General features: G+C 37.3%; 1 protein-coding gene across 1 annotated transcript; it reads left to right on the forward strand.

Annotated features, from left to right (window-relative positions):
• The first annotated feature begins 1,754 nt into the window (after positions 1-1,754).
• On the forward strand, positions 1,755-8,258 carry LOC134237130 (uncharacterized). The gene is made up of 4 exons (XM_062719227.1): positions 1,755-1,972; positions 2,142-2,834; positions 2,917-3,281; positions 6,121-8,258. Exons 1-4 carry the CDS (start codon positions 1,755-1,757, stop codon positions 8,256-8,258), a joined length of 3,414 nt encoding a protein of 1,137 aa, XP_062575211.1.
• The last annotated feature ends 4,502 nt before the right edge of the window (positions 8,259-12,760 follow it).

Genomic DNA, 12,760 nt, shown 5'->3' on the forward strand with positions numbered 1-12,760 from the left:
TAATAATTTTTTGTAAATAATTCCGGATGGCTTATTTCTTATCTTTGGTTCTGCAAGTATCTGTGTATTATGCAAATTCTGCCTACATCTTTATATCTGAACGTTAACGCAGAACGATAGTTAAAACTTAGCGACTTGGTCAGGAGAACAAGGTAATTAGCAATTATGTATGCATGATATATGCTCATAGCAACGTTTAACGTCCCTGATCTTTGTTAATGAATGTTTCCTATTTAGAACACAAAACAAGATGGATGCAATTTGGAACATGTGCAGGTGGTTTACATGACTATTTTTGACCCACGTGTAGTTGGCAAATGTTGATAGATAATGATTTGTCCCATAGCAATTTGGTATTCATATATCAAACCAATTTAATGATTAAATAGAACTGATTCATTATGTAAATTATCGGTTGTGAGATTATTTGTTGTGCACATGGAATTTTGTGTGATTATCAACTTAGAGTTATTGCCCTTTGTACGGTAATGTAAGGCAAGGCGCCAAGTTTGTTTACATGTTTTAAATGAAGTAGCAAAGTCATATTTTCTGATTGTCACTGGTAATAATTTTACTGAGATTAAGTAGTGAATTAAACTAAACGTATAGATGTTATTTATATTACATATTACTAGTCAATTAGCTGATATTTATTTATATATTTGAAAATCTTAGTCTACATGTGTATGTATACCAAAGGTCTGATCTAGTGCATGTTTGTGTACTTTTTGTAATTTAGGTTTTCTTGTTAATTATTACTGATAAATTTTGTATTTGTTTTACAGTTCTTACGTTGATGTAACCATCCTGAACTAATAAAGACATCATCAGTATATATGAACGTTCCTTTTATGACCAAGCCACTAATAGTAAGAATTTGACTTCAGCCTCATCAAGATGTCAAAGGTTGATGACAAAACGACCCCGGGATGGAACAACGCCGACGTCAACGGATACAGCTAATGAACAACATCCAACGAAAACTATGATACAACGATTAATAACGAAAACAACTGAACCAGTGAATAATGAGACACAACAAACGACAAACAAAGACACTTTACTTGTGGGACAGAGGAAAGTCTGAACGTTATATATATCTGCAGGGCTGAACCGATGCTCCGTTTCATCCTGACCTACTAACAACGCTACAGTCAACTCGAACAGCACCACAAACGATGATTCTACTATTAAGCAAACTTCCTAATTGGGCTGCACTGCGTTGGAATCGTCAAGTTCAAGAAACTATTGACTCTACTGGTGAATATCCATTATTCTCCAAGTTTGTGGACTTCGTCGTAAAGGAGACTCGCATTGCTTGTAATCCAGTCTCGTCAAATCTATGCGCTCAAAGACATCTACCATAAACCTGCCAGATACACAAAAACTCGAGTCACAAAGCAAATGTCCTCGCAACAAATTCAACTCATCAGCACAATGCAACGGGAACTGACATGAGACCCAACTTATAAATGTTAGTATTGTGAGAAAGAAGGACATCCCTTGTTCAAGTGTGAGAAATTTATTAACTCGTCTATTGAGGATAAAGGAGTGGTAGTGCGTAAGAAAAACCTGTGCTTTGGATGTCTACGCAAGGGCCACAGAAACAAGGACTGCAAGAAGAAGCATACGTGTGGTATCTGCAAGGGAAAACACCCAACCTGCATGCATGAAGATGAACAAGAAAGCAACAATTAGAGGTCAAGGAAGCCAGTTCCTTTCGTGTGAGCAGAGGATATGGTCACAGCACCTCCATGATCATTCCAGTGTGGCTTTCTGTTCAGGAGAACCCCTCGCACGAGATATTGACATATGCTCTCTTAGACACACAAAGTGACACTACCTTTGTGCTAGACGAAACAGCTGCTGCCTTGCATGTGAATAGACAACCAACACGTCTCAGCTTGTCTACCATGACCTCACAGCACACTATCATTAACAGTTTCCGTATACAGAACCTGAGAGTGAGAGGGTTCGTTCTTACGGAATTTGTGACATAGACAATGCATATACGAGAGACTTCATTCCCGCGGATCGCTCACATATACCTGAAAGGAAAACCGTAATATGCTGGCCACACCTGAAGGAGCTTAGCAACGAACTACCACCTCTTCAGTCATGTGAAGTTGGACTATTGATAGGATACAATTGTCCTCAAGCTCTTGTACCAAGAAGAATTCTAACAGGAAACGAGAACCAGCCATATGGCATCCAGACACTTCTTGGTTGGAGCGTGGTTGGATACACAGACCGCACATACAGCAGCATGAGGATAAGCATTTGGAAATGCCTCTACCATTCAAGGAGCGACCCTCCCTGCCTAACAACAAGTCACTTGCATTGATTCGCTTAGATCATCTGAAACGAAAACTTAAAAGAGACCAGACATATCAAGAACATTACAAGACTTTCATGAGAGAAGTACTGGAAAGAGGCGACGCCGAACCAGTATCGTCAGATGGTGTCAGTGGAAATACATGGTATATCCCACATCATGGTGTTTATCACCCGAAAAAGCCTGGAAAGCTTAGAGTAGTTTTTGACTGTTCAGCAAGATTCAAAGAGGCTTCATTAAATGAATATCTACTGACTGGTCCGGATTTAACAAATGTTTTGACTGGGGTTCTATGCAGATTCAGACAACACCCTGTGGCTGTCATGTGTGATGTGGAGAAGATGTTCCACCAGTTTGTTGTACATGAAGCAGACCGAGACTTCTTACGATTCCTATGGTGGGAGGATGGAAACTTGGATGCAGAACCCAAGGAATATAGTATGAGAGTACACCTGTTTGGCGCGGCTTCCTCCCCAGGATGTGCTAATTATGGACTCAAGTGCCAAAAGCCAAGAAGAGCAACTTCAGAGCTGCATCATTCTTTGTGCGAATAATTTCTATGTGGATGACGGACTCACCAGTGTTGAGACGGAAGAAGAAGCTATCAAGTTGATACAAGATGCACAGATTCTGTGTGCCAATGGTGGATTGCGTCTACACAAATTTATTTCCAACAACAAGAACGTAATAAATTCTGTTGCTGAATCAGAGAGAGCGGCAGATGTTAAAGACTTAGACCTTTCACATGAACAATTACCTATGGAACAAGCACTTGGTATAAAGTGGAACATTGAAGAGGATGCATTTTGCTTCAAAGCCATCGACCAGAATGCATCTCCTACTAGGCGCAGTATGCTATCCATTGTAGCATCAATATTCGACCCATTGGGATTTCTCTCCCCTTTCACTCTGACTGGGAAACGAATACTGCAGGAGATGTGTCAAGGTACAGTACCGACCAGACCCAACCTGACACCAAAGCAGTCCCAGAAAGCAGTCCCTGGGACTGCTTTGGACTGTTGTGGAGCTGCTCTGGGACCGCTGTGGGACTGCTCTGGGACTACTCTGGGACTGCTATGAAAAGCAGTCCCAGCTGCCCCTGTGGGACTGCTTCTTTGTTCACTCATGTGTGAAAAAGATTCTGGGTGACATGATACCTTCGCCCCCTGGTGTATTCTGAATTTGCAGGCTCCCTGTTGTTTTGTTTACTTGCAGCAGAGAGGAGTTTAAACTGTTTAATAAGCAAGGATTTCTTACATTCTTTTAATAAGTAGAGATTATTATAGTTAATTAATATTTTCAGGGACTGTATATTTACACAAATTAATGTGTAATTAGAATAAATAAAAAAAAAATAAAGTTGATAAATAAGGAATTCATGAGAAAATTTTTATCCCTAAAAATAAACTACAAATTTATGAGAAAAAAATAGCTTCATGTGGACCTTTTTTAATTATTTAATGTTAAATTATAACATGAATAATATGTACTCAAAATTTGCATTGGTACTATTTAAAAATAGTCATTACAGTTAGATATAAGATTTTTAAAATTAAAAATGCTACACATTTTATAAGGATGACGCTAAAAAAGAGTATTCCATGTAGCCCTCAAATAAAACCCAACAATTTATTAAATGACCATGAAATAAAATTATGCTACTATTCTCCCGTAACATAAACTATGTGAATAATCATTGGGGAATTAATGAATTACCGGGAGCTTTTAATTAATAAACAAGTTATTAAAAGAGTACATATATATTTATTTTTTTTTAATGAAAATACCGGGAATTGTGATTTATATCTTTTTTATTTTGCTAGTGTTTACCTGGCCGATTAATGTGTATTAGAACATAACCTACTTATTCAGCCAATCCAATGCTTCCATTTCTCTCGAAGAATTGATTCTTCATGGTGAAGAATTCTTCCTATTTCTGAAAAATTCAACGGTGTCTGATTGGTTCACTTGACAGTTATATGGGTGTGTCCTCATTGGTCTTTGTCCAGCACACAAAAAAGAAACTATTCAAAACCCACGTGCTGTTTACTATCATGATATTTAAACTTTCTAGGCCTTGCTACATATTTTTCCCACTGTAATCTTTTATCACCTTTTTGAACATTATTTTTTTCACATTTCGGTACATACAGAAAATACAACCATCGTCATGTATATCAGAGACGAACCTTGTCTTTGAAGACAGATTTAATCACAATTTTCATCAAATTTTTATTTGATATTAAACAGCCATACCCACTCCTGCTGACTAGGGCCTTGTCATCTTACCACAATCATTTTTCAAAAATGTTGATATTACGATTCTTGGTACATGGGTATTCATAGGCGTCGGAACCGGGGGGTGAGGCTTAGCCCCCCACTTTTCTTGCAAATATATACATAATATAGGCATTGAAAATTAGGGTTTACTTCCAACGCCTATGGTATTCATTAGTTCAGTAACTTTAACGTCTTCACCATACCATTTCCCCATTAAATCAAGGTTTTTCATATAATCCCGTGCTAACCTGAATGGGTTGGGAGTCCATTCTGAAACCGCGTGTGTTCGATATTGACTGCGTGCTCGATATGTACAACGAGCGGTCAAGTTGAGCCTTATATATGACACAGCCGTGGGAGGAGTTTATTTTTAATCCATGCATTTGATTGGCTGTTCTAAGTCAGTAAGATCATATGAAGAGAAATCTTCGTCACGAAGAATGGGCTCCGCTTCGCTCCGCCCATTCTTCGTGACAAAGATTTCTCTTCATATGATCTTACTATTACTAAGATGGTATCAACACCCATTGTTTCAATCGCCTTTGGGCAGAAAAATCGATACATGTTATTTGGGTATTTGTACAGTGTTACACATCATTGAACATGCTGGTAAACAATGACCCTAATTTCAATTTATTTATTGCAAAAACAATGATATGAATGAAATGTGTACAAATTTCTTTCGGGATTAATTAATTTTGAACATAATCTGAAGCTTCCATTCTGGTGATTTACAGATGTACACTCTAACATTTACAAATAAACACTTAAAACTGAGTTTTATAGAACTAGGCATTAACGATAATTAAATTGACATGTCAGTAGAAATAATCATGACTGAAAAATAATACTTGGCAAAATTAACAAAGATTTTTTTTAAAAGCCCCAATACTTAAGAAAACTCTAACTTTAGAGTATCCCAATAGTCTAAATTGGCCATATAATGATAAGATCTATTTAAAGCTTCTTCTGGTGGAAAATATTTAATTCACTTTTAATTTTCTGCATATAAAATAAACATGGGAACCAGTATCAATCACAGAAGAATTATTAATGTACCCAAGAATTGTGATTAAATATTCATGTTCAGTGTAATTCATATATGTACATATAAATGTGAAAACCTTCTTCCTCAAATAAATATTATTAATAATTATTTCAATTTTTATGCGCGTACATGTTTTGTTCATAAATGACCTTCGTGTACATGTAAGGATTACTGGCATACTACCCAGAATCAATTTCTACTGCCTTTTATAGTTCCATTGTTTATTGGAAATCTCATTTTTGAGTTAGCTCCGCCCATTTAATTAATAAACCCCGCCCACTGGGACTGCTTTTTGGGACTGCTGGGACTGCTGGGACCGCTCTGGGACTGCTATGGGACCGCTGTGGGACTGCTCTCAGGGACTGCTGTGGGACTGCTTTAGCAGTCCCAGAGCAGTCCCCAGGACTGCTCTGGGACTGCTTTGTGTCAGGTTGGGTCTGGTGGTACTGTAACATAGGATGGGATGACCCTCTACCCGCAGACAGACTACATGAATGGGAAGCTTGGATCAAGGATCTACAGAACCTTGAACTCATCAAAGTCCCAAGATGCCTCATACCAAGTGATTTTGGCAAACCGATAACCTTTGAGCTGCATCATTTCTCGGACGCAAGCACAAATGGCTATGGACAGTGTTCTTACCTTAGAGTTGTAAAGGGAACGAAGGTACATTGTGCTTTAGTTATCGCAAAGGCAAGAGTAGCACCTCTAAAGGTTGTAACGATACCTCGCTTGGAATTGACAGCTGCAGTATTGTCAGTGAAGGTCAGTTTATTTCTGAAGAGGGAGCTGAATCTACCTATCAACAGAGAGTACTTTTGGACAGACTCTAAAGTGGTGCTTGGCTACATCAACAACGAGGCTCGCAGGTTCCACGTATTTGTTGCAAACCGTGTACAGATGATAAGAGAGGCAACAAGACCTCATCAGTGGCTATACATTGAATCTGCCAGCAACCCAGCCGATCACGCCTCGCGTGGACTACGTGCATCTGAAGTTAATGATTCTTCATGGCTGACCGGTCCTCCATTACTATGGCAGCCCATCATTGAAAACAAAGGTGTTGAAACAGAGTTGCAACTTGGAGACCCTGAAGTAAGATCTGCAAGATCTCTATGTACCAAAACAAAGGCTCATTCTAGTATCCTTGACATTCTGTCTCGATTCTCGTCTTGGACCAAAATGATATCCTTCATTGCCAGAATGCAGAGACTTTCTAATGGTGTCAAGGGAACCTATCCACCAAATCCGAATGAAAGACTTCAAGCAGAACAAACTATCATCAAACACGTTCAACATGAAACATTTCAAGATGCTATCAGCGCTCTCGAGAAATCTGAAGGGCTACCAAAGTCTAACTCCCTTAAACCCCTAGAACCAATTCTACAAGATGGGATACTTCGAGTCGGAGGCCGACTGAGGAAGGCAACCCTGTCTGATGCTTACAAGAACCCAATAATCTTACCCAGAAATGGTCATATCACGCACTTGATTCTTTTACATGCTCACAAGGAAACCTTTCATCAAGGAAGAGGAATTACCCTGAACAAGCTCCGGTCTCTTGGTTATTGGATTGTAGGAGGAAGTAAGACAGTAGCCAGCTACATACGTCAGTGCGTTATATGCAGGAAGTTGAGACGACCGACAGAGACACAGAGAATGGCAGACTTGCCCAAGGAGCGTATGGAACCATCTCCGCCTTTCACATACTGCGGTATGGACTGTTTCGGCCCATTTATTGTGAAACAGGGACGGAAGGAAATAAAACGATATGGGTTACTATTTACCTGCATGTGCTCTCGTGCTATCCACATTGAGATGTTAGATGACATGTCTACGGATGCGTTCATTAATGGTTTGCGCTGCTTCATCGCAATTAGAGGAGCCGTGCGACAGTTGCGCTCGGACCAAGGAACCAACTTCATTGGAGCTAAGAATGAGTTCCAGAAAGCACTTAACAAGGAAAGAATATGTTCATTCTTGGCAGAGAAACACTGTGAATTTGTGTTTAACGCGCCCAGTGCTAGTCATACAGGAGGTGTGTGGGAACGTCAAATAAGAACCGTCCGTAACATACTCAACGCCATACTATTACTTTGTCCTGGAAGGCTAGATGATTCCTCGCTGAGAACCGTATTCTACGAAGCGATGTCTATTGTAAACGGACGCCCACTAACGGTTAGTGAGATAGACAACCCAGACTCACTGGAGCCGCTTACTCCGAACCACATCTTAACTGGGAAGACCACTTCTCCCCTTCCCCCTCCTGGAGAGTTCATGAAGGAAGACATATATGCCTGTAAACGTTGGAGACGTGTACAGTACCTTATGGAACAATTTTGGTCCCGTTGGAGACATGAGTACTTGGCTCAGATCACCTTACGACAGAAGTGGCATGGAGTTCGTCGGAACATCAAGGAAGGTGACATTGTTCTGGTGAAGGACGTTGACCTGCCACGCAACCAATGGCCTCTCGGTAGAGTTGTCGAAGCCAACCCAGACGATGATGGTCTTGTACGGAGAGTCAAGGTGAAAATGCAGTCTGGAGTCTTGGAGAGAACAGTTCACAAGCTTGTGCTACTCATTGCAAATTAATGTAACTGCTATGTTATAGTTGTATGTTGTATTCTAGACGATATGTAGATTGCAAGCTTAACACCTTTATTGAAACTTTGAATGTCTAAAATCATGCTGATTTTGGTGGGAGTGTAAATGTCATAATTTTTATTTTACTATAATTAAGGTCTTCCGTTTCCAACGGAAGACCTTCTACTGATTCTGAAGATTAAGATTATTCTTATTATTCTTTTTTTTGTTTTCTTCCTAGACGCCAACTTTGACGCTTCATATCTTCCTCATTCCTGAACGGATTTTGTTCAAATTTTCAGAGCTTTTAGACTTTCTCAAACCCTTTTAGAATTCTGTTTCAAAATTCGGAAATTGCCTTCTATTAATGAGTTATTGTCCTTTGATTGCATTTTTCATACCTCCGATTTCCAGACAAAGGCTCAAAAAAGGTAATAATTGGAGCACAAAACCCTTTGAAATCGAGGAGAGGAAGCATTGAAGTTGTGCACATCGGTTTTTGTTTTTTTTATTTTTGCATTAAAAATGGCGCTAGAGAGGGGTCAAAAGTTAGAACGCGGAAAACAGCAGAAAATTCGACATATTTTCTTTTATATCTTAAAAACTAAAACTATTTTGTTAAAACATGTTGAACAAAAGTTGTGCATAATTGCAAGAGCTTTCATTTGATACTATAAAAAAGGGGCTGCATGGCCCCTAAAATTAGGGATCTATGGAGCTTGGAAGTTTTTGCTTTATAACTCAAAAACGGTTAATATTTCGATCTGGATCTTACGAGCAAAATTGTTCTTCAACACCTTTTCGATCTGATGAGAATGTTTATTCGTTCGAATATACCGGGGTTATTGCATAATACGCAGTTGAAAGTAGGTCAGGTAAGCATTTAACGTTTTTATTCGGCAAGTAAATCTGACCTCTTCATGTGTATAACTAGCTGTAAATAATATACCCTACGGTATTTCATGTTGATTTTCTTCAAAATAAGGTTTTAAACGTGTTTTATGATTAACTATTAAATTATTTATTACAACTAGTTTTTCTATTTTTCTTTATTTAATTAGTTTTTTAGTGAAAACGTCTTTCAAAGCGGAAGATATGAAATCTATCTTTCTACGTTTATCATTGTAACAAACTATATAATTAATCTTAAACTTTATACATCGAATAATTCACGATCATTAGTTGTATTCATTTTACGACCCCCATGTTACAGTTATGTAACGCAAGCCGCGGATCCCACGCTGCCGATCGCGGTCACCAGTGTACATACTGTGCCAGCCACCTGTGGACATAAACAAAGCAAATGTTTGTGATTGTATAAGACCATTGTGTACAAAGACCTATCAATTAATAGAAAACTGTGTTTTTAATTACATCGCGATTCAATAAGATTATTTTACCTATCTTTTATATTGAATCGTAATTCCAAACACTGGTGCATAAAATCATTTTGTGTTCGCTTTCTTTGGCCTGTTCGCGCAAAAAAATTTCTCTATTCTGCGTTATTAAATGTATTTTATTTCAATTGTAATTGAGAAGGGGCTTCGGCAAATAATTATAATTAGTGATGGATAGTGATAAGTAATATTGTATATGTACGTTTTATTTTTACCATCACTCTTTTGTTTCTCCATTTACCGGGGTATCATTTTTTTTAAAGATTAAATAAACATTGAACATAAAAAATACTTTATAATATACTATTATTCACGCATTTGTAATATAGCAAACAGTTTATATCCAGCTTTGTCGCTTTGTGTCTAAAGTTGTGTTGCCCGGTCCTCGTTTACAAGCACGTGGTTGCAGAGAACAGTGGGCATATGTGAAAATCCATTGTGTACTCCGATAGTTACAAATGGAAAATTGGGTTTGAAATCATGTAGTTTCTTTCATATCATTTAATTTCACTCTATTTCAGCTTGTTTAAAATCAATCGTAATCGCTTGTACATTTATTCATTGCAAGTTGTTGTTGGGGTATTTTTATCTGTTTCTTATTATTATTAACTTATTATTATTATTATTATTTTTCTTCCTGGGAAAATCTTTTATCGAGGTGATATTGTAAATACACATCCGACTTAGGTGAAACCTTTTTATGTAAGTAGGCATGTTATGTAGATTTGTAATCAAGGTCATTTTGCGCGCACGTGCTTCAAGAGCGCGCACGTGCAAAACTTAAAATGACCAATATATAATGGATATAACCGTAACTTTTCTATTTTGTGACGAAATGTTTTGAAACTTGTAATGTAAGGATAAATTAGTAGTAAGCACAAGATGACATAGTCAAAATAGCAAGATCGCACGCGCATGCACGTGCGCTTCGCTCTGATTGGCAAAATAAAGTCTCAATATCTTTTTTGTTTTTTGATAAAATCATTTGAAATTTTGAACATAGTCATATATTGGAGATCTACAGCCTGTATTATAAGATTTATCATGAAAGCATGTGCATGCACATGTGCTTTCGCACGTGCAACACGAGAAATGTCCAATATAATTGATACAGACGTAATTATTTAAATTATTGATGAAATGCTTTGAAACTCATATTATCAGTCTATATTAGAAGCATAAACAAAATGACATGGTCAAAAAAGTAAGATCTCGCGCGCATGCACGTGCGCTTCGCTCTGATTGGCTGAAACTAAAGTCTCAATATCTTTCTTGTTTTTTGATGAAATCCTTTGAAATTTTAAACATAGGCATGTATTAGGATATCCTACAATAAGATGTATAGCAATTATCATGAAAACGCATGCATGCACATGCGCTGCAATCTGATTGGCTTATGCTTTAAATAGCTATAACTCCCTTGGTTTTCAACCAAACAGGATGGGATTTGGAACATAGATAGATATAATGGACTTCTACAAGATGGTATAGTCATCATGCACATGCATACACGTGCGTGTACGTGCACTGCAATCTGATTGGCTGAAACTTTAAACAGCTATAACTCCCTTGGTTTTCAATCAAACGGGGTGGGAATTAGAACATAGATAGATGTAGTGGACCTCTACAAGAAAGTATGCCATCATGCTCATGTATGCACGTGCTTCTACGTGAAATGAGTAAAATCAAAAATACAGTTTAATGAGCGTATTTTTTTTTTATACTTTTGAATTAAATACTTTAATATTTAGTATATTGAAATATATAGATTGTATAGACAAGATGATATGGTCTTTACGCACATGCATTCACATGCGCACGCGTGGAATTCTAAAATTTGAATGAACTTGGTACTTTCTGGGTAAATGTTGTTAAAGCCTCAAATGCATAGAGTTTGTCTTATTTAATGAAGCTTACAGGGAATGTGGCACCAAAAGGAAGTTGGGGAGCGTTTGGGGAACATCTGTAACGGTCCCCGTTACAATTAGCACTAGTTTTATGTATTTTGATAGCCGAATAAACACTAGCTGGGTTTGCAATATATTTTTTTTTCCTGTTTTTATCGAGGTGGATATTGTTTTATGAATCTTAAACTTACATACACACGTGCATGGTAGTTGTAATTGGAGGTGACGTTTCTAATTCACGGGAAAACATCCAACATTAAATTAAGCACTTTTGAGTATGCAGTTATTTCCTACTAAACTTAAAATGTTATTGTACAAAATAAAATACTTTTTCATTGAATATACAGAATATCTCAATATTGCAAGATTTTACATGCTTGTACATGTACAGCCAATGTAAGTATAAATATACATATATGCACTTTTGCATAGAAGATAACGGCCAAAATACATCCAGAGTTTCAGAATACGATTTTTAAAAAATTGAAAATTAGTTAATGCTATTTATCATTAACCAGTATCTCAACAATAAAATATCAATTTAAATTCTTTCCCAAACATCCTTCCGGTCAGTCATTGTTAATGTTGGTGACATCAAATGTAGATACTAGGGTGTCAGTAAATAGTTTCACCTTAATTATCTTCATCGTCCTCGGTGTTTTCATCATTAGAAATAAATAGCTTGAGGACGTCTTGTTTTCTCTTCTTACATTGGTAACGCGTATGAACAAGCTTTTAAACAAAGCAAACGGCATTTTACAAAAAAGGAAAACGGGAAGAAAAAAAAGTGTTTATTTAGATGAAAAACACAATCGCATTAATTTGTATTTGAACAATCCACATACGTTTTTTTTCCTTCTCCCATGCATTTCGACTATACTGAAAAAAGGCTCAGCAAATCCTTTGGTAATATTAAAAGAAAGGTGTTGTACCTTCAAAAGACACTTTATCCAAACAGTTATTACACAGAATACCAAATATATCACGGCGTCCCTAAAAGAATAATTTAAATATTTCAATAAATTCTAATTTAGTTCAAAGAAAGCCACGCAGTTGTATACAAACATTCCAAAAATTTCATGTTTCATGGACCGACACGTGGTTAAATTTCCTCTCATCACTATAAGTAATACACCCCCCCCTCTATTAACATGTTTAAAATGAATACAATGTCTTCCTTCTGAGCCGAGAATGTAAGTTGGGTTGA

This window comes from Saccostrea cucullata, unplaced genomic scaffold (assembly GCF_032062105.1).
Source record: "Saccostrea cucullata isolate Sc308-1 unplaced genomic scaffold, CSIRO_AGI_Scuc_v1 ctg10480, whole genome shotgun sequence".
Taxonomy (NCBI): domain Eukaryota; kingdom Metazoa; phylum Mollusca; class Bivalvia; order Ostreida; family Ostreidae; genus Saccostrea; species Saccostrea cuccullata.

Bases quoted from the DNA above. Each gene is read 5' to 3' on its own strand.
- LOC134237130 (XM_062719227.1), top strand. From the start codon at position 1,755: ATGATCATTCCAGTGTGGCTTTCTGTTCAGGAGAACCCCTCGCACGAG. The intron at 2,835-2,916 runs GTGCCAAAAGCC...CGGACTCACCAG, and splicing joins TGTGCTAATTATGGACTCAA to TGTTGAGACGGAAGAAGAAG. The intron at 3,282-6,120 runs GTACAGTACCGA...ACTGTAACATAG, and splicing joins ACTGCAGGAGATGTGTCAAG to GATGGGATGACCCTCTACCC.